A 19,836-nucleotide genomic window follows, 5' to 3' on the forward strand; every position below is an offset into this window, starting at 1 on the left:
AGCCCAGACACCTACTGGAATGAGCTTCTGCATTCGTGCTCTTTGCCTGCGTGCCTCTGTCTAGCAATATTCCCCAATAATTTGTGAAGTCTTTGGCCAATTTTAACTAAATTTGACAGAAGAACAGATGGCTCAAAGACATTAAGTACCTGCAAGTCTCGTACAGACAGGCAGCCAGGTATAGGAGAGGGACTTTGCATTGCCCGTGGAGGGAAAGGCCACACAAAATGAGATGCAGCCTCACTGGAAGCACAGAACCCACCAGCACAGAACCTTCCCAGCGTCCCAGCCACAGGCTGCAGTAATTTACTCCTGCTTGGACCAAAATGAAGCGAACTTGTAAGAAAGCTGGCTGCTGTGCCAAGCAGATGACGGATTTTGCATATGAAAGCAGAGCCCGTGTGACAGCTTAGAGGAAGGAGCAAAACCAACAAGGAACAAAAGTCACATTTCCATGCGAGCAAAGCGGTCACGTCTCTCCTCCGGACCTTGTTGTGCAATGAGCTCAGCAGCAAGAAACTGCTGGAAAACCTGTGCCCAGCAAAGCAGCTCCCATCTATTGCAGCTGGAAGAGCAGCCAGTGGGTACTGGTGTGCTGTGCTAGAAGGGCCGCCCCACTATAGCCCATCAACCCACCTTTTATAATGAAGGTAGTTTACCTTTATAGATGGGCTCGCTGAGCCCCACCAAGCTTTTGGCACATAGAATCAAGCTGGATGCAAGCACAGGATGGGCTCTTGCTCAGCAACTATGGGGAAGAGGGGGGGAAGAAAACTGCACATCTGGCCCCACACATCTTCTCCCCCCACACACACATCTGGCCCTGCTCTCACCATTGGGGTCTGGCTTGTTTGCCTCGCCAACCCCCCACCCCCCTGCTCTCAGACAAGGTTAATAGGGTAGAGAGAGAGCATCTGTTTATGAGAAGGTTATCAAGTGAAAGGCAGTAACACAGGCTCCAAACCAGCTTTTCATAGCCTCTTACTTATTATTTAATTTGGCTCCAGTATGCGAAATTAGGCTAATGGCTGTTAAGTGGTTAAGGCATGCACATTGTCCATCTGCCGGGAAGGCTCCGGGCCGTTGTGCTGTTTCAAAGGCTAAGAAGGAAAAATAATATGAGAGTTGCATGCTGTTAGCTTGAGAGCTCATAAACGCATTTTCTCCCTCTTTCCCTCGCTTTTTTATCTCTTTTATCTCCGATGCTTTGCCTGTTGCAGCATTAGGAACTTCTGGAAAGCGAGCTATGGGCTTTTTTTCCCCCCCCCTTTCTCATTGCTGTTGTGCTGCTTTTCCCCCCTTTGAATGAAGGGTGAGCCAGCCAGCTCCAGCAATGCCACAGACACCAGCTGGTGCCATCCTCTAGCAAAGTGCAGCATCTCCCACTGGATATCAGCAGCGGTCAGAACAAAACCCTGAGCTTTTGCTGCTGCTTCCCGACACTGGGATTGGCTGATTGTCCCCATCAACATCACACCATCTTCGTTGGTTGCTCCACACATGGTCTGGATGCACCCATAATGAGCACAACACAATGGGTTCCTGCACCATTAGGTGACACCAGCATGGACTGAAGCTCTCCCCTCTAATCCCATACTGTACCAATTCTGGTGGGGATTAAGGTTGGACCTGATGATGCTGCTGGTCTTTTCCAACCCTGACAATCCTATTCTATAAGTCTCATATAAGACTTGAGCTCATTCCTTCATTAAGTAGTTTCAACAGCAGCACCCCATGCAAACACAAGGGCTCCCCAGAAACCACCTGTGCACATTTGGCTTTTCGAGGAGCAGCCCCAAGGCTGCCAGGCCCCAACAAGGTGCTCTGCACTCATGAAAGCAGCCCTTGAGCTGCAGCAAAACAAATAAAGGCAGCCAAAATGGGCTCTCTAAGTAAGAGCTGAGCCGTCTCCGCGCGAGAAGGGTTATTTATGGGGACGTGAGGAGGGAGAAGGCAGCTGAAGAGCATTTCTCATTTCCCCCCATTACTGCAACAACCCCACTTGAAATCCAACTTTATTTCTTCCTTCTCGTGCCAGGAAAGAAAACAAAATAAATGCCACTAACAAAGGCACAGCCTTCCCTCCCTTGTTATCCCCTTGATTTCTCCAGGGCTGTTTCAGAATCACAGCAGGAGCGATGCACAGAGCTTGGCAGCAGGGAAGAAAGATGAGAGCAGCTCCCCATGCCCGATCCCCCACCTCCCCCAGGTGCCCCCAACTCTGCTCCACCTCAGCACTGCTTCCCTGCAGGTGCTCTCCATCTGCCTGCAGCTCTGCACCCTGCATCTCTCTGTAGGTATCTGCAGGAATTACTGCTCCCCTTACACTGTATCTATCTCAGTTCATTAGCTGTGCACCAGGTATATATCTCTACATCTCTATAGCTACATATTTCTATACCTCTCTACCCATATACCTCTTTAACTACACAGATAGATATGCCATTTTTATGTGTTATACCTCTGCACTGATATAAAGAGATACTCAGAATCCATGTGCTATACCTCCATACTGATATAGATAGACATCCAGCTCTCCTATGTTACACCTCCATACCAACAAAGACAGACACTCACTTTATGTGTGTTACACCTCTAGACCGATACAGATAGATTTCCATGCGTGCCAATGGTTGGCATGTATAGAATGCAATAGAAGTCTGCTTGGGGATGGTCATTACAACACTCAGCAATCCCAACCTGCTCAGCTCAATGCCCTGAAGTACAGCCTCACCCCAAAGGCAGCAGGCAGCATCTGGATGGCTTTGGGGAAGGGATGGGGAAATAAAGAAGGGGGAAAAACATGTGTTTATTGCACAGCATTGGAACAACCTCCAAAGCGAACTGCTTGGCGCATGTCCTGCAGCTCTGCACCTGCTCACACTGCCACGATCGCCGCGACAAATCAGTGCATGGCGTGCAGAGCTGGGGGATGATGGAGAGGAGAATGGGATCAGGGGGAACCTGCCCAGCTTTGGCCAATTGGTGCAATAAAGCTTTGCTGGTGCGGCAGGCTGCATCTGCGGAGCGAGCTGCTGCAATGGCTCCGTGCTGGCAAAACCCCTGCTTTGACACTTTTATGCCTGCGCATCTGTGCTTTAGCCAGCAGTGTGTATTCCCCTCGCAGGCTGTGGGAGACATTAAGCTATGCTAGCAGAAGTGTGACACCAGGAGAGCTTTGTCTGAATAGCGTATCCTGGCAAACGTGCAGGATAGAGAACATCTACAATCAGGTTAAGGGATAAACACTGAGAGCCTAAAGAGCCTTTATGGACCCTACATCTCCAGTGCACGTGCAAGCTGGAGGTGGGGACAGCATGGCATGGCATGGCACAGCATGGTAGAAAATGGCATGGTAGAGCATGGCATGGCACAGCACGGTGCATCAAAGCATGGCACAGCATGGCTGCAGGAGCTCCTTGGAGGAGTGCTCAGCTCTCACAAGCTGTCAGTGAGCATATGCAGGGAACGAAAGCATTGCTGCGTTCTGCTTCTGATCAGCAGTGTTTTGAAGGGTTTTCTTGGCCTAGTCACCAGCAAATTTGGCAAGGCGTTTCCCAAGCACTGAGCTGGCACTTGCAGGAAAGAGGGTGCTTTATTCCAAGGCGGCAACATAAAAATCCAAGGAGAAAGCTTTGAACTAAAGCTGATGGGCACAGCGGCTGCTTCTGAGACATGAGCAGAGGGGAGATTTGTGGGGATGAAGGTGAGCTGGGAGGAGGCTGCAGAATTTGCAGGAGGCGAAGTGAGGAACAGAGGTTGCTTTGATTTCCTCCTGTACTTTATGGAAACAAAGCTTCTACCTCCTCCTCTCCTCCCAGGGAACACAAAGGAACACTCACTGCTCATGGCCCAGCACTGGGACCAGCGCTGCAGGTGATGGATGGGGACGAGGGAGAGGAGGAGGAAGCGCTTCCCTGGGCTCTGCAGCAGCAAATGGCCTCGGCGATTAAAACTGAGTGGGCAGTTGTGTATCACTCCGGATTTTCTGCCTGTTTCATCACCAGCAGTGACTCAGGAATATTCTTCATCGCCCTCAAGCGAGGATATGATCATTTTCTGCCACTTGAGATGAAGCTAATTTTACAGCAGCGTAGAGAGGGAGATGTCATGTGCCCGTTTCTATACTGCCTGCATCACATCAGCGCAGCACAGCGAGGCTATAGGTGCTGACTGCAGGAAAACCTGATAGTGGGGATAAACCAACCCAGCAGCAGAGGAGGGCGGTTTGGAGGTGCTGAAAAATGAGAGGAGATTGGAATCAAGATTTCACATTACAGAAAGAGACATCAATATCCTATCCCTGGTCAGGTTTATTAGGAGGAGAAGTATCCAGGTCATGTGAAGCTTTGGAAAACACTCCTAAAAGGACAGGTATGATAAGGATGACGTTCCTAACACAGATCTCTGCTCGCACCCAGCCCAGCCATGGGTTAGTTAAGTTATTGACAGCTGGCAAAGCAAAGGGGAGCAGTGTTAAGAGTGGACACATCCCCATCCCATCCTTTGGGCTGCACCAGGACATCACACTGCATCTTTCCATCCAGCACCTCAGTGGGATGATGGTGCAGCTCCCTAACACTGAGGCTGGGTCCTAGTATGGAGGATAGAGTTTCTCCCATGTGATTCTTGGCTATCAAGCCTTTGGTCTTCTCTAGAAGACCCAAGAAGGTACTCATCCCCCTATGACCTTGCCCATTTGAATGGATGGAGGCCACCAAGACAGCGCAGGATCTATAGATGGTTCACAGTGCCTCATGTGCTGCTCCCAGACACATGCCTGGGGTCAAAGCCCCGTATTTGGCTAAGCAAGATTAGCAGTCTGCATGCTGCTGGCTGTAAACCAGCAAGGAGATTGCAGCTGCTGTCCTCCACCAGCCAAGGACAAGCAGGGAAATTTAGGAGATGTAGCTGACGTGCACCAGTGAAGGTATCTCCCTCAAACATCCATCTCCACGACAGAGCAATAACAACCCAAGGTGGGATTTTGGCCTTCTGGCCACGTCCTGCCGTGCCACAGAGCATAAGCACCAAGAGGGGAGAGGGAAGTCAAGGGTAATGCTGCCCTGTGCTCCTCACGGTGCTTTTGCAGTGGACTAAATCACATCTCACACACACACTTGGACTCATGTATTCACACTGCTGCCTCCCCACACCGCCACGTCCTGCCCTGATTTACACCTTGCACCAAACTGCTGAGCAAATGGGGTCACAGTGTGCAATGGGCAGCCTACAGCTTGGCCTCTGCAAGCTGATATTCAATATAAGTCTTGTTCGAGTCAAAGGAGAACAGCTCCTACAGCTCAAGAAGCAATAGGAAGGATGTAGTTAGAGGGAAACATTGATTTCAGAACTCGAAGCAGCTCAGAGGAGGGCAGGAAAACACTCTTTTTTGCAGCCAAAGGGAAACTCTGATTCCAGGGATTCCTCCCTTCTGAGACCAAACGAAGCCAAAATTGCACTGTTTCCCATAAGACACTCTCAAACCTTAAGTAACTTCAGTGTGAGTTTTCCACTTCAAAGTTGGAGCAGGAGGTGCCTGCCCAGCTCCCAGGGAATGTCACTGCAAGGTGAGCACTGGACCCACAGAGATGTGGAAAATACATGATTTGTACAACATAATGGATGCTCGGATCATGTCTGCAGCCCTGTATGTGTCTGATAAAACAGATGCAGGTGTCAGAGCCATTTATGGCCACAGAGTCGGTCAAAATCTCCCATCTCTGGAAAAAAAACCAACACCAAACAGACCTGTGATATTTCACCAGCTGCTCATGCTGAAAGGTGGTTTTATTCCTTATTTACTCTGTCCTCATTGGCATGTAGAGCTGGATTGTGCGTCTCCTCTTTGACCCTTGGTGTCCTTTCCCTCCCCGTCCCCATCTCAGCATCATCATCACCTCTTCCAGGGGCACAACACAGCTGCCAAGTTTGCCTCCAGCCCCCCATCCTCACCCATCTGCTCTCCCATCTCCTCATTTTACACATAAACCACCGATCTCCTTCCAGCAGGACTGCTTGGGAAGAGCCAAGAACCCTTACTCACGGCAAGATTCCTAACATCCTGCCAATGGAGGCATGCTTGGCATTCCAGAAGGAGCTCCAAGCATGGAGCCAGCCCAGCCTAGCGCTCAGCTTTCAGTGGCTTTTGTACCTCTGAACATTACACCCAAGGGCATTGTGTATTCGCCTTGCAGAGGTGATGCTTGCAACAAAGAGCCAACTCTTCCTGCTGGAGGAGGGCTTTCTGCATTGCTATTCCTTGCACAGCACGTCAACAGTTTGCATATTGTAGCAAGACTAAGATGCTGTCTTCCAACCTGATCCACAGTCCATTACAGTTAGGATAAAGACTTGTGGTGACATTAATGAGAGCTGGATCTGCCCCTTTGTCGGCATAAATCTCTTTATTGCATAGGGGGGATTGCATTTTCCCATTTGCTTGTTTGTTTGGCTCTGTATTCTCATTACAATTTCTATTAGCCAGTTCTCCCGCTGATGTGGTCGTAGATTAAGTCCTTCCTATTTTCCCCCCTTCCTCCTGAAGGAAAATAAGGGTGTCTGAGCTCCAGAAAAACAAACAGAAATGGGCATGTTGGGGGGTCTGGAAGGAGTGAGGAACAGCTCTGCCAGACCAAGGCCAAATAACTCCCCTGAAGCCAACAGAAGGGGCATGGATTTAGCTCCCATGCTTGATGCTGAGCTCAGTCATAACACTGCCTTAGCAATTAGAAATGCCACCTTCCCACTGAACAGCTCTGGACCTACAGGCTCCGATCCTCACCCTACCAGCCCTTCCCATCCCAGAGTGCCATCTGCTGGATTTACACCTCCCTCAAGCTGCCACTCAGCCTTAGGATGGACATAGAAATGCACAAGATGCCCCCAACCCCAAAAGCCACACTGAGCTCGAGGCAGCAGAGCTATAAAGAGAAGCCCTCTCTGGCACAGCAATCAGGAGCAAATCTCATCTCGGATGGAAATCGTACTCAGGAAAAATAAAAATAATCCACGCATATGATGATTTCATGTTATTTCCCCCCCCCCAACTTTAAGCTGATTCCATCTCGGAGATGGGGGAGAGGTGGCTGAGATTTGCTGACACATCACTTTAGCAATCAACTCCTCTCTCAGAAACGCCGTCGCAAGCAAAGCCAGAGGCAGCACTGGGGACGTGCAGCCCCTCTGCTGATGGGTCCTTGGGTACAGGGAGGGATCCCATGGAGCCCCACAAAACAGAGCCACGTGTGAGGAAGCAGGTTCTGTTTGCATCCATCAAAGGCAAACAAACACGCTTGATTTTGTTTTGTTTCATGGCCAAGTTATCATGTCTCCAAAATTACTTCCAGAGCGCAACAAAAGCAAAATGCATTTGCAAAACAGGTTCAGGTAAAGCACCATGGAGAGCAATGGCAAAGGGCATGGAAACCATATGAAATGCAGGGGCCAGGAGAGATTCAGCTCCTGTAACTCAGATTTGTCTCTTCACGGTGGAATGAAAGTGAATAAAGGCACCGGGAAAACCAGGGAGCAGTCAGGGAAAGAAGTGCTGCTCCGCTTGGATCTGCACCTGCTCCTGCTCAGGACACTGTGAACTCATGGGGACGCCTGCAAACACCCGTGTGTGCCGCTGGCGTTGTCAGAGCTGCGCGTGGGAAGTGCTGACTGATGCCTATCAGAGTGAAACAGCAATCAAACCTCTTGTTTCGGTGCTGAGAAAGCTCCTGCAGAGGTCTGAGAAATGGGTTGGGTTCGGTGCTGCTGTGAGCTGCTGGTAACTGGGGTGGGTAGGATGCAACCAAGGTGTGGGATGGGATGGACCAGCCTCACCCTCACTGTGTGATGAAGAAAAGCAGCAAGGCCGACAGCTCTGAGCCACCCTGAACCCTAAGCATAACCCCAAGAGCAGGAGCAGCCCCAGCTCAGAGCCCAGCACTGATAAAGGCACTGAGATGTCAGACTGGACACACACAAGTCCTTTTCCTACCCCTGCAGTTTCTACCCCATCCCCAAGTAACCCACTCACAACCACCCCAGGCACGAGCTCTATCCCAGCATCTAACCACAGACTTACATTTAACCATGACCAAAGCAACACACACGTCTGTGTGCATCAGCAGACATCCCAAGACAGAAGGAAACAAACACCTCTGCTCCCTCCACCCCCACTCTGACTCATCCTTGCAGGCACTGACCCCAAACACACCATCCCCAACCCCAGCTCCTGCAGCCACTCACCCCAAAATAACCATGCAACAACACAGAGCAAAGCCTGCACCCCTTTCAATGAGCTCTGGGGCTGTGCTTTGTTGGGCCTGGGCACGAGCTGCTCTGCAGCCATGTGCTGTGATGTGACCAGCACTCCAGGCACGGAGCTGGCACCCAGTGTGGAGTAACCTAATTGCAGCCCTCGTGGGGCTTTCACAGAAGCAGCAAAGTTTTTCAGCTTGCTTTCCCTTTTGTCAGCTGGGGGTAAAAAAAAAGGGAAAAAACCATAAAAAGGGACCTCCAGAGACATATGCTTTCTTCCAAGTCCTTGGCTGCACCTCGCCGTCCTCCCACCGTGCATGGAAATGAGTGGGAAGGGAGGAAAAAGGAGAGGAAGACCGTTTTCCCCCTCCCTGTGCTCCCAGCATCAGTGTGTTGGGCGGGAGGGAACACGCAGCAGCATTGCTATTCCAAACAAGTGAACTCCCAAACAACAGATCGATGGCTGCACCGCCAGAGAGACTCATTGCTCCCAACCGTCCCCACCTTACACCAGCAGGAAACAAACCACACCAAACTGCCGCTGCAACACGCACTGCTACACCTCTCCAGTGACCAAACTAATGCCATGAGATGGGTAATTCCCAGCGGCAATGGGCCCAAGGGGAAGCACGATGGGAATACTGCCTGCAGGGCTGCTTCCCAAAGCCAGGTGCAAGATTTGTCACCCGTGTGTCACCATGAGAAGGAGAGCAGCCCTCGTGCTGACTCACGCCGCTGTCCCTCTGCTTTCTGTGCAGTGCTTGGCTTGTGTGCACGCTGATCCAACAGGCCCCCAGTGAACCCACACCCAACCAAAGTCCTTCCCGAGTTGCAAGCACTGCACCCAAGCACGGCAATTCACATACAGCTTTGCACTGCTCATGTCCCTGCCCAGCAGCCCCACTGGGACGCTGCACCCAACTGCTGTGAGAATGGGGACCAGTGCTGGGCACAACCCCTGCTCCCACGGCACCACTGCAGGCACGACATGGGCAGGGGGTGCAGCCCACAGCCCCACATCCCCCCCACAGCCCCAAAGAAGGGAGCGGCGCTCACAGCTTTTTAGTTCCCCAACTGGGGAAACCGAGGCACGTCCCAAAGGCACAGGCAGCCCCCACGCAGCACAACCCCCCCCCCAACAGCCCAACCCGAGGCAGCAGCTCCTACCTGAGCGTGGCACTCTCCCCTTGCCGCACAGTCACGTTGTCCATAGCTTTGGGGAAGGTGGCATCTCCGCTGCGCACGGGCACTCCTGCGGGCACAAGGAAGAGCAGCCTGAGACAGAGGACGACTAGGCACCTCCAGGGCAGGGCTAAGCACCCACCGACCCCCATCCTGGGCAGCAGGGACTTTTCCACCAGGCAAAAAACACACCCGACGAGGCCACCGGGAGCGAAAAGGGGGGAGAGGAGGGAGGGGGTGCGTGTGTGTGGGGACGGGGGGGAGCAAAACCACCGGGGCGGGCGCGGAGGCGAGCGATGCGGAGCTCCACGGAGATCAGGAGAGCCCCTGGAAAGGCAGCCTGCGAGCACTGAGCCTGCCGAGCGGCATCCGGAGGGAGTCCCCAGTATCCTCGGGTGAGGGAGGAGGACGGGAGGGCCGGGGGGAGGAGGAAGAGGAGGAGGAGAAGTGGCAAAGGTGCTGGACGCTGGGCGAGCCGGCTCTTCCCGGGAGCAGTCCGAGGCTCACTTGGGCATGGAGGTGCCGGGGGCTGCGCCGCACTCCCGCCCCGCACACGCACACTTGTCCTGAGTTCACAGCTCCCCGAGCGGGGGCAGTCCATAAAGACAAGGGAAAAAAAAAAAGAAAGAAAGAAAGAAAAGCCAACAAGAGACGGCGGAAAAAAAAAACCACCACTCCCTGCAGCGAGACAGCAAACGGGTCCAGAAGCAACAAAGGCACAGCGGGCAAATGCCCCCCAAAGTGCCCGGCAGTCCCTCTCCTCCTCCAGTCCCAGCGCGGGGTCCCAAAGGCTGGTCCCGGTGGGACACAGAGCGCTGCGATGCGGGATGTCGGATGTTGGGATGTCGGATATCGGACGTTGTGATGCCGGACACCCTCAGCAGCAGCAGGACGGGGTGCAGAAGGGCGGCATCATCCCAGCCCCGGCGGCACAGCTGCCCGGGAGCATCCCTGCGCGGTACGCAGGCTGACTGCCCGGGGTTGTCATGGCAGCGGCTCCATCACTGACCGGCACTTTGGCTCCCGCTCGCTCACAGCCGCGCGCAGGCAGCGGGCGCGCGCTCTCGGGCGAAGGACGGCAGCCTTAACCCCCACTGCACCGCGCTCCGTGGGGATGGGAAGCAATGGGATGGGATGGGATGGGATGGGATGGGATGGGGTACCTCCCCCCCATCTCCCCTCCTCACTTCTCTGCATGCTTACCTGCACCCGGCAGCCAAACCACCTCTGATATTTACCCCCCTCTGCCTCCACACCATCCCTTCCCTGGGCGGCAGAGGGGAAACTGAGGCACGGGATGGTTCCCCCTTCCCACACTCCCCCACCAAAAAAACCCACGCAGACAGCGACAAGCAGAGGCAGGAGGGTGCCCTCCTGGTCCTCTGCACCTCACAGACACGAGTGTCGGTGCTAAATTCCTCCCCAGCTGCAGGCGCAGTCCCCGAGTACTTTTTATCAGCTCATAATTTAACAGATATCACATTTGCTTATGTCGAGCAGTTCCTCCTTCCCTCCGCTAGCGGCCGGGCGCATTAATAATATTTGCAGGCACAGCTTCGTGCTGGTAAAGGTGCTGGGAGCCATCCTCAGAGCACAACATCCCGCAGCCACTGAGAGGTGCTTTGCTTTTAGCCCCACACCCCCTGGCTCACACAGGGCTGCAGGACCCCAGCCCCAAACCCTCCCCCCTCCATCCTTCACCACGTGCTCTGCAGCCCTCACCCCACACCGGGGATTTTTGTGGGCTTTAAATCACTGCCAACCTGAGCTGGATTCCGAGGGGTGACCTAGATGTGAAAGGATCCATAGCCCGTTACTAATCCCTGGAGTCTCCGAATCCCCTGTAAACTACTGCTTAATTCACTAACTGTGCTATTTAATCTCCCAAACATTATGAGCTGTGCCAGGCAGAGGAAACACTCAATCAAATAAAGCTTTATTATTATTGTGAGCTCTGATAGGTCATATGAGAAGGGGATTGCTTTGCATTTCTCTCCTGACTCCTTTCCTTTCCAAAGGCTCTGCTTTATGAATCCAGCACGGCTGGGACGTGCTGCCCTGCATTCCCTCCCTCCACTTCCCAGCTCCCTGGAGAAGGGAGCAGCTCTCTGCAGCCCTCAGCGGGAGGAGGGAGCTCTGCAGCTCACCCTGCTCAGTGCAGGAGGGACTCACAACTTTTGCAGCCTCAAAACCTGGCTGCAAACAGCGAGATGAGTTCGTGACAGAATGAAACTCCACGTGCAGGGCTGTATTTCCCCTGCAGCAGGGAATTTTCAGGGATGTATAAGTCGGCGATGGACAAGAGGCACTGATTTTGCTGGAGCATCCTTTTGGGACCACCCTGTGCTACTTAATAGCTGCCCTCATGCATAGGACCCACATCACTCAGTGCACACCCTGCTCCCTTTGGCTGGGCAGCAACAGGCTCCTTCATCAGCAAAACCAATGGGAACAAAAGGACTGCAGCCACACAACCTCCTAAGGACAGCAATCAGATTGCTGGGCACCCTCCATCAGGACAGAAAGCACCTGTCAGTACTGAGAGCAGGACGACCTCAAAGGGCTTGGGGTGACTTCCAGACATCCCAACCATGTTAGGAGATGCTTAGTGCCATCTGCAAGTCCCAAGGAATTTAAATTGCTGGTTCCTGCATAGCAATGCCCAGCAGAATCCCTGCCCATCCCCGCTCTCCCTCTCTTGCATACATGCAACGTACATATAAATCAGCCTGTCACAGCTCGTCTCTTTTCTGACAGCTGTAATTGCTTCAGACTTTAAAAATATCTATAGACAATAAACGCAACGCATGAAAACAGCAAAGAGAAAACAAAATCAAGATTCCTTTCAATAATTCAGTCGCTCCAGCAGCAGAGGAGCCAGCAACCGAGTCCAGCTGTGAAGGTTCAGCAGGAAGAGAAAGAGAGCTTTGTAGCCTCCTCTGGGGATGAGAGAGCCTTTTTTCCTTCGCTGCTTTTTGACCACAGCAGCAGAGCCTGCCATGCACGGACGAAGATGCTTGCAAAGCAGCACCTCGCCTTGCTTTCAGCTCCTTTGCTTTTTTTTTCCTGCTCAGATAAAAATCTCCTTCCTTCGTGAGCAACAGGCAGGAAACAAGCGGAACGAGCCGGGCGCACGCACACCTGCTCTGCACACATATTTATCTCCTCTCGCAGCCTCCAAGGCTGAAGGCCCCCCCTCCTGGCAGCGAGTGTGAGCAGGAGGGGCGAGGAGCAGCGCATGGAGGGATGCAGGGGAACAGCAGGGAGGATGCTGAGAGCTCTCAGGGACCAGAAGGAGCCGTGGGTGCTGCTGTGCAAAGGAGGCAATATTTGGGGAGGGGGGAGATACTGACTAAGTTTTCCACTAAGATTGGACAGGGTGAGACTTGGCAGGGCCACTTTGCAGCAGCTCCTGGGGCACGCTCCCCTCCTTCACCCCTGTGCTCCCCCAATGCCCAGCCATGGGCCATCAGTTTGCCATCAGTTGCAACTGTAAGCCCAAACTCAACCCCAACTGGCATTCCCTGCTGCTGCAGAGACCTCCTCAGCACTGACTTTGGGGCAAAAGAGAACAAGGCCAAGCATCCAACCCATACCTTGATGCAAACTTGCTGCTCCATCAACTGAAACAACACGACTTCCATCTCCTCCAGCTTGCCCAGAGCTACCCAGCATCCCTCTCCCATGCTCGGGGGCTGCTCAATGGATGCCCTCACACCCACCTACAGACACACAGCCCACATCTCCCCACACTGACAGAGTTCAATCCTGGAGGAGGAAAAAAAACACCACGCAACAAAAAACCTGCCTTTCCATAAGTAGGTCACAGCCAGGCCATTTGTACGGCCAGATTTGGCTTTTAATTCCTTTCTTTTTCCCTTTCCACGAAGCTGATGGATGGGGATCTATAACCCCCAACTCCACATTTATTTTTAATCTGAAATTGCCAAATATGATCAGAACCATAATTTATATTCAAACCATTCACAACCCCCTCCATCCTACAGCACTGCATCGTTCTCCATCGGGCCCATCACTGCAAACACGGCCTCATTGCTTGGCATTAGTCAGGTGCACACACACAGCTCCAGGGAACCACTCTGCGAAGCACTGAACCCTGCATAGCAGTGACCATTCAGGGCACACAAAGGATGCGGGCTCACCACACTGCCTCATTTATCCCCTTGTTAACGCCGGCCCCAATTAAGAAGCAATGATTGAGAGCCTTCCTTGGCTGGAGCCATTCTGAGCCCTTCTTGCCCCAAAGGCTTTCCCTGAGTGAAGCAGAGAAATTGCGTTCGGGGCCATTTGGGGCCATTTTTCTGAATGTGCAGAGTGTCCCTGCAGGCACTCAGCCCTCATTCCCTGACACGGGTGCCAAGCAGTGGGCACAGACAGCATGCAAAATGCACAGAGCCATCCAAGCAGCCCCTCCCTGATCTGCTTTCTGCTTTTCCCAACCTGTTGCAACTCAAATCCAACCCCAGTTCACCCCACTGTGCCCACTGCCACAGCCCTGCAACACCCCCAGGGATGGTGATCCCCCCCCTCAAAGTCAAGCCCCCTTAAGGAGAATCTCTGATTTACGTCACCCAGGATTGCTCCTTTCTGACAGTTCTCACTATCTCAGCCTCTGAGAAAAGCCCACCCAACACAACGCATGCATTGATGGAGTGACACCTCCATACGTGCCTCTGTCACATTAAAAATGTACACTAGAGAACTCTCCAAGATATGGAACCACATTGGCACAGGGAAAGTTATTAAGAGGGATTGATCCCAGCTGTCCGTGGTATGGATCGATATTGGTTTCGTATCAATCCGTGCTGCTGTGTTAGTGCTAAGGAAGGCATCTCCTCTGCTCGCAGCATCTGATGGGCTGAATCAGGTGATGACACCGGGTAAAACCACGCCGTGGGCCATCCAACAGCACTGTGTGTATGACATTAACCCAGTGCTCCACAACCCGCTCTGCATTTTAACAGCAGTTAAGTGTGCAAGGGGAGGAAAAGTCTACGCGGGCAGCAAAGCAAAGCGAGCTGTGCCTCGGTGTTCACCTCGGCTATTCGGTGGACACAAGGAATGCAAAGAACTGAGCTTCCCTCCTCTGCTTTTGCCTCCTGTTGTGCACTGATAAGGCACGTCGCGTGGGGCTAACACTTGTTTTCTCATTAAACACCAGAGCTGCAGAGATGCAAACGCTCCCATCCCGACTCCCGACAGCCAACACTGGGCTGCCTCTGCTGGACCTCCAACCCACACCTTTGCAGCTCCTGCCAACCCAAAGCGAATGCTCATTTCACAAAGCACTGAGGTTGCCAAATGGCTGAGGAACAAAAGCTGGGCGTACATCAACGTTCTGTTTGCCACCCCGTCCTCTGCCCCGCGCGGCAGGTCCAAGAATAATATTAATAATAGCCGTGCCATTAAGCGGGATGCTTGGGTTGAATCTGAAGATTTTGAGAAATGATCTCATAAATTTAATTCCCGGGGTACCATCTCTGAGCATTAACAGGCACAGTCACCTCTGAATTCTGGGAAATGAGCATAATTACACCGAGATCGACAAGGCACAAATGCCAAGAATTCTGTTAACCTTTAATACTGCAAAAAAAAAAAATTCTCCCCTTGTAATTATCTCTTTCCTTTGTCTTAAATGTTACTGATGAATATTTAGTGGGATAAGCAAATAAAAGGAGGCTGAGGGGCGTGAGGAAGCACGGCACTGTGCATAGGAACTCTGCAGACCTTACAGCTGTGTGCCATGGGATGGACCACAGGCCCCAAAACAGCCACATGTGGCAATGACACCCCCAGGCTCTGAGTGGGCACTTAGGGCTGCACCCAAATCCCTTAATACACCAGCTTGGATCCACGGCACGGAGCAGCCCTGATGCCCCACTGTGACGGATCCAGGTGCCCTTGATCCAATCTGAACTTCATCTCAGAATAAAACTTCCCGGGGAAAAAACACATCACCTTTCAAACACATCCTCCCGAGGGCTGCAAATGGCACTGCCCTCTTGCTGAACATTGAGTCTGATGGAAAGAAGATTTTCTCCCGGCGTGAACTGCATTAATATCTGTCACCACTCTGGCATTTCTGCCTATAATGATGAAAAATATGTGTGGAGAATGCGGGGTGCTCTCAGCATCACCTCCCTCCCCACGAAGCTAAATTAGAAGCAGCTGCTCCCACTCCCGTCCTCTCCATGGCCAAGCAGCAATGTCTGGAAGCTTTATTATTTGGGAGGTGACATGGGGAGAGCATCACAGCCTCTCCATATTCAACATGTGCCATGGGGCTGCTGGAAAGGTCACTCTGCTGCTCATGTCGTGTCCGATCGACTGCTGTGCCAACATGGGGCAGGAAGGAAAATCCCCATTGATGGAGGGAGAGGAGTGAACCCATTGCAGTGTGCACCCCAGCAGCACGTGCCACCTCCAGGAGGACCCACTGAGGTCCCCTTCTCCTCCCTGCAACCGCATCCCAAACCTGTCAGCATCGCCACGCTGTCTTAAATTGGAGCGAGCTTTCAAGTCTCCGAGCTGCTTTTATGTCCCTTTAAAAGGTTATAAAAGCTGTCTTTATACTCCAATAAAGGGGTATAAAAACAACCTTCTTTGCAGTTCAGTACGTGTGGTTAACTTTTCCCCCCACATTAATACTTTTGGCCACAGTGATGCACAGGCTGCTGCCAAGCTGAGCTTTGGGCATCACACCTCACAGCTCAGTGTCCTGGCATTGGGTACCTTACTCCAAAGAAAGAGCATCCTAAAAGCTGCCTTTGGGCAAGGAAGGGATGTCCTGTGTCACGGATGGACCACAGGCACCAGCTGCCCAGAAGGGTTTTGAATCTGCTGGTTGGGTATGAGGGAAAATTTCCTCTCTGATGGAGTGGTAACGCATAGGAACAGGCTGCCCAGGGAGGCAGATGGGTCACCATAAATAAATACGAGTTACAAGATATGGGGAACAGAGATTGGAGCCCAGCACCAAGGCAGTGGGAACCTCCCCACCCGATGCCCTCATTTATCACATGCCTTCCAGAACATGCACAGCTTGGGATGGGGGCTAAACGCAGCGAGCTCTTGCTAATTAATGCAGCTAATTGCCATTACTGGGCTCCTTTAAGGCTGCTGGAGAATGACGAGGGCAAAAGGAAAGGGTGAGCATCCGGGGCTCCCTGGGGAGCTCAGCAGTGTTTACAATCCCTAGCAAGAGAAAATCCATACTCATCTCGGCTCCGGGCGGCAAGGCTGCCCTCCCACACTCCTATTAGCAATTTCCAATCATCTTTTATTAGGCCCACATTGATTTGCTGCTCATTTCGGTGGGGATGGAGGTCTGAGAGGAAGGCAGGAGGGAGCGGGGCGATGCTGGCATGGAGATGCTCCCTTCTTCCACAACAGCCTTCTGAAACAGCTCGTGAAGCACCAACTGGTGGGAACCATGTGAATATTTTGTTCTGACACCACCACGGAGCTATCATACACATTAGCACATACTCCACAAGAAAGAGGAGTAGTTGAATATCAAAACAAAGCAAATTTACAGGTTTTTTCCTTTTTTTTTACCCCTTCCTGCTGGCAAAGCCGTCACTGCGAGTTATCAGCTTCCATGTGGTCGTACTACGGTGCTGTTCCCTTCTGACTGCTGCTCTATGTACCCCATGTCCTCAGATAACCCACGAGGCATGGGGGAGGAAAGGGCTGATGGTTGGACCTGATGACCTTCAAGGTCATTTCCAACCTTAATGATTCTAAGATAAGGAAGGAGAAACAGTGTTTGGGGGAGGGCGGTGATGTCACCGCAGAACTTGGCCATGGGGAAGCAAGGCTTTGCTTCTAAACACACATCTCAGATGCCAATTACAATCGCATAATGAGCAAACCGGGTTGGAGCTCAGCAGCTTTGAATCAGCCCTCATTGTGTTTCAGGATTCTCTGCCCATTTTTCCCCTTCGCAAAGGCTCTTTCCCCTCTCTGCCTCCAGGCTGTAGGGGAACAGGACAAGGGAGATCCGCCATCTGGCACCAACCCACCGCGAGCAAATCCGCAATCCAAACCTCTCCCTGGTGGAGCCCAATTAAAGTCCATGATGGTGCACCAGGGAGGACCCTGGCCCCCAGTCCTGGAGCCTGCACCAGCTGGCAGCAGTGGTGGCAGAGGGATACGGGCAACCAACAGCGCTCTGCTCCATCCAAATGGAAGAAATGGGCTGAATTGTCCTCCCAGCTCAGAGAGCTGTAGGTACATCTCATTAGCCTGACTGCACTGACAGGGAAAGAGGTCAGGGAGAGGGTCCCTGTCAGCTCTGTGATTCCACCATTCCCCCATCCATGCCAAGAGAGACACCAAAAGTCCACCTTGGCTGCGTGCTGATGGCACAACAGGTACAATCACACTGCAGTCGTGGGATGATTGCACAGCAGCTGTGCTTCCCACACTTGTAATTTCCACTGCGCACGCATAACTGGAAGGGTAGCTCCATGGCTGTACGTTAATTAAAGTCTAAGTGCAGTATCAGTGGTGCCAATGAATGCTAAAACCACGCAGACAGGGTGACCAAGAAGCCAAAGGCACAACTGGGCAGAAGTAGGGAACTTTAGTGCTGAAATATGGAGAAATGCCCGTTATCAGGAGTAGCGGGTTGTAGGGAGGTGATTCAGAAGCATTACCACGGTGTAATTGCACTCTATTTGTAAGGTAATTACAGCTCCACTATTATACACCACAACCCTCCATTTTTGTGCCTAATCCTATAAGCCAGACTCACAGGGAGGAAAGGCTGCAACGAAAGGCTCAGGAGAAGGATGGATGGATGCGCATTGATGGGCAGGGGGAGCAGAGGGGCTGGGATGGGAGTGCTGTGGGTGTGCAGAGCAATGGGCAATGCAGAGCAGTGTGCTCCTGCTTGCTCAGGAGGGAGATCTGGGTGCAGGAGGGGATGCAGTGCCAGTGGTGTAACGCAGTGAGTTCCTAAAGCAAACTGAGCCCTTTCGGCTACACGGCACATTAATGCAACGACAGCCTATTCTCCCCGTAGCACTCCACCAACGTTTATGCAGAACAGATATGTAGGCAAGGAAATGCAATCAGACAGGACACAAATGGGGCTGTCTGGGTTTTTCTTCTTCCTCGTTCATTCCGAGGGAAGAAAACAAAAGCTCGGCTGACCCGATGCCTGCAGATGTCATGCAGCAAAGCAAAGCAAAGCAAAGCAAAGCTGCGTGCCCAGCAGCCCCAAAGCACTGTGTGCAGCAATGCCCAAAGGCCTCAGCGTGGGGTTGGGATGGAGAGAACCCTGCAGGCTGCAAAGACCACACATCGAGGAGTCAACTCATGCATTGCACCCACATCAATGCTGCACCCACATCAATGCTGCACTCACATGTGTGCAGCCCTGCATAGGTTGCATCCTCTGGGTACAATCTCACCCAGTGCAACTCATTGCAAGCCATGAGCACGCCCTGCAATGAAAGAAACGCAGGTTGAGCCACTGCTGGAATGGTCTCCCCGTCCCCATTAGGGGCTCAGCTAAGCCACGAAGCCTGAAAGTTGATTATATCTTTCATTAGGAATGACTGAATGATGTTTTTAAGCTGGAAAATGAACTCGCTGCTAAGAGGGAACACTTCCTTGGCGGGAGCGTTCCCTGTGGAATAGATGCAGTTGTGAGAGTCAAAATTAAATTGATATTAGAAAATTTCCTGAGGGGGGGAAAAAAAAGTCATACGCTGCTGCAGGAACGGAATTGCAGAGAGAGTTGGCTGCAAAATGGAAATGCACCAAAACTCAAATATATAGATATATATATGTGCTTTTAATGAGAAAAAACCCTGCCCTAACTACCTCATCTGCAAAAGAAATTCCCCAAAAAGCAGAATTTGCACGGAATGGATTTTTCTCCACTTTGCCAATGGAGTTTCATTGGAACTGAAGGCAGTTGTGCTTGCTGGAATAGACCCCTGCCATGGGATGTGTGCTGCACTCCCAGCGGGACCAGCAGCTGCTCCTGGAACATCAACTGCTCTGCACAAATGGAAACTGTCCCAGGAAACCAAACAGCTTTTGCTATTAGGGCGTTTTCTGAAGGGAAAAGTGCTATCCGGGATTCCATGCACTGATGCACATTCAGGTGCAAAGCTGGAGGATGCAGCAGTGTTCATGGGGGTCACAGCTCCAGGGTAGAAATGGAGGTTGGGTGAGGAACCTGGCACGTCTCAGTGTCCCTTATCCCACACATGGCAATCTGCATCTGCAGAGCGAGCAAAGGGACCGCTCCAGATGCACTCACAAGAGGACCCTTCAGATCAGATTAACCAAACGCAGCCGATAGCGACAGCTCCTGCGCTGCCCCTCGCCTGCTAACAATTTGCTGTAACAGCCTCTGAAAAGCGA

General features: G+C 52.2%; 1 protein-coding gene across 14 annotated transcripts in view; it reads right to left on the reverse strand.

Moving 5' to 3' along the window:
- The window catches only part of LOC107324282 (protein CEPU-1), a 267,939-nt gene that overhangs the window by 84,763 nt on the left and 163,340 nt on the right, over nt 1–19,836 (reverse strand). For 5 of the 14 annotated variants that reach the window (XM_085526053.1, XM_015884183.3, XM_085526058.1 and 2 more), the window contains one exon: nt 9,418–9,502. In XM_085526053.1, the coding sequence (XP_085382179.1) occupies nt 9,418–9,502 (85 nt within the window). Of the gene's footprint in view, nt 1–9,417; nt 10,465–10,635; nt 10,819–19,836 lie in introns of those variants that run through there. The other 9 variants (XM_085526060.1, XM_085526055.1, XM_085526051.1 and 6 more) reach the window with 9 other exon arrangements.

Source organism: Coturnix japonica, chromosome 34 (assembly GCF_054131305.1).
Source record: "Coturnix japonica strain WE chromosome 34, WE-NBRP24, whole genome shotgun sequence".
NCBI classification, from domain to species: domain Eukaryota; kingdom Metazoa; phylum Chordata; class Aves; order Galliformes; family Phasianidae; genus Coturnix; species Coturnix japonica.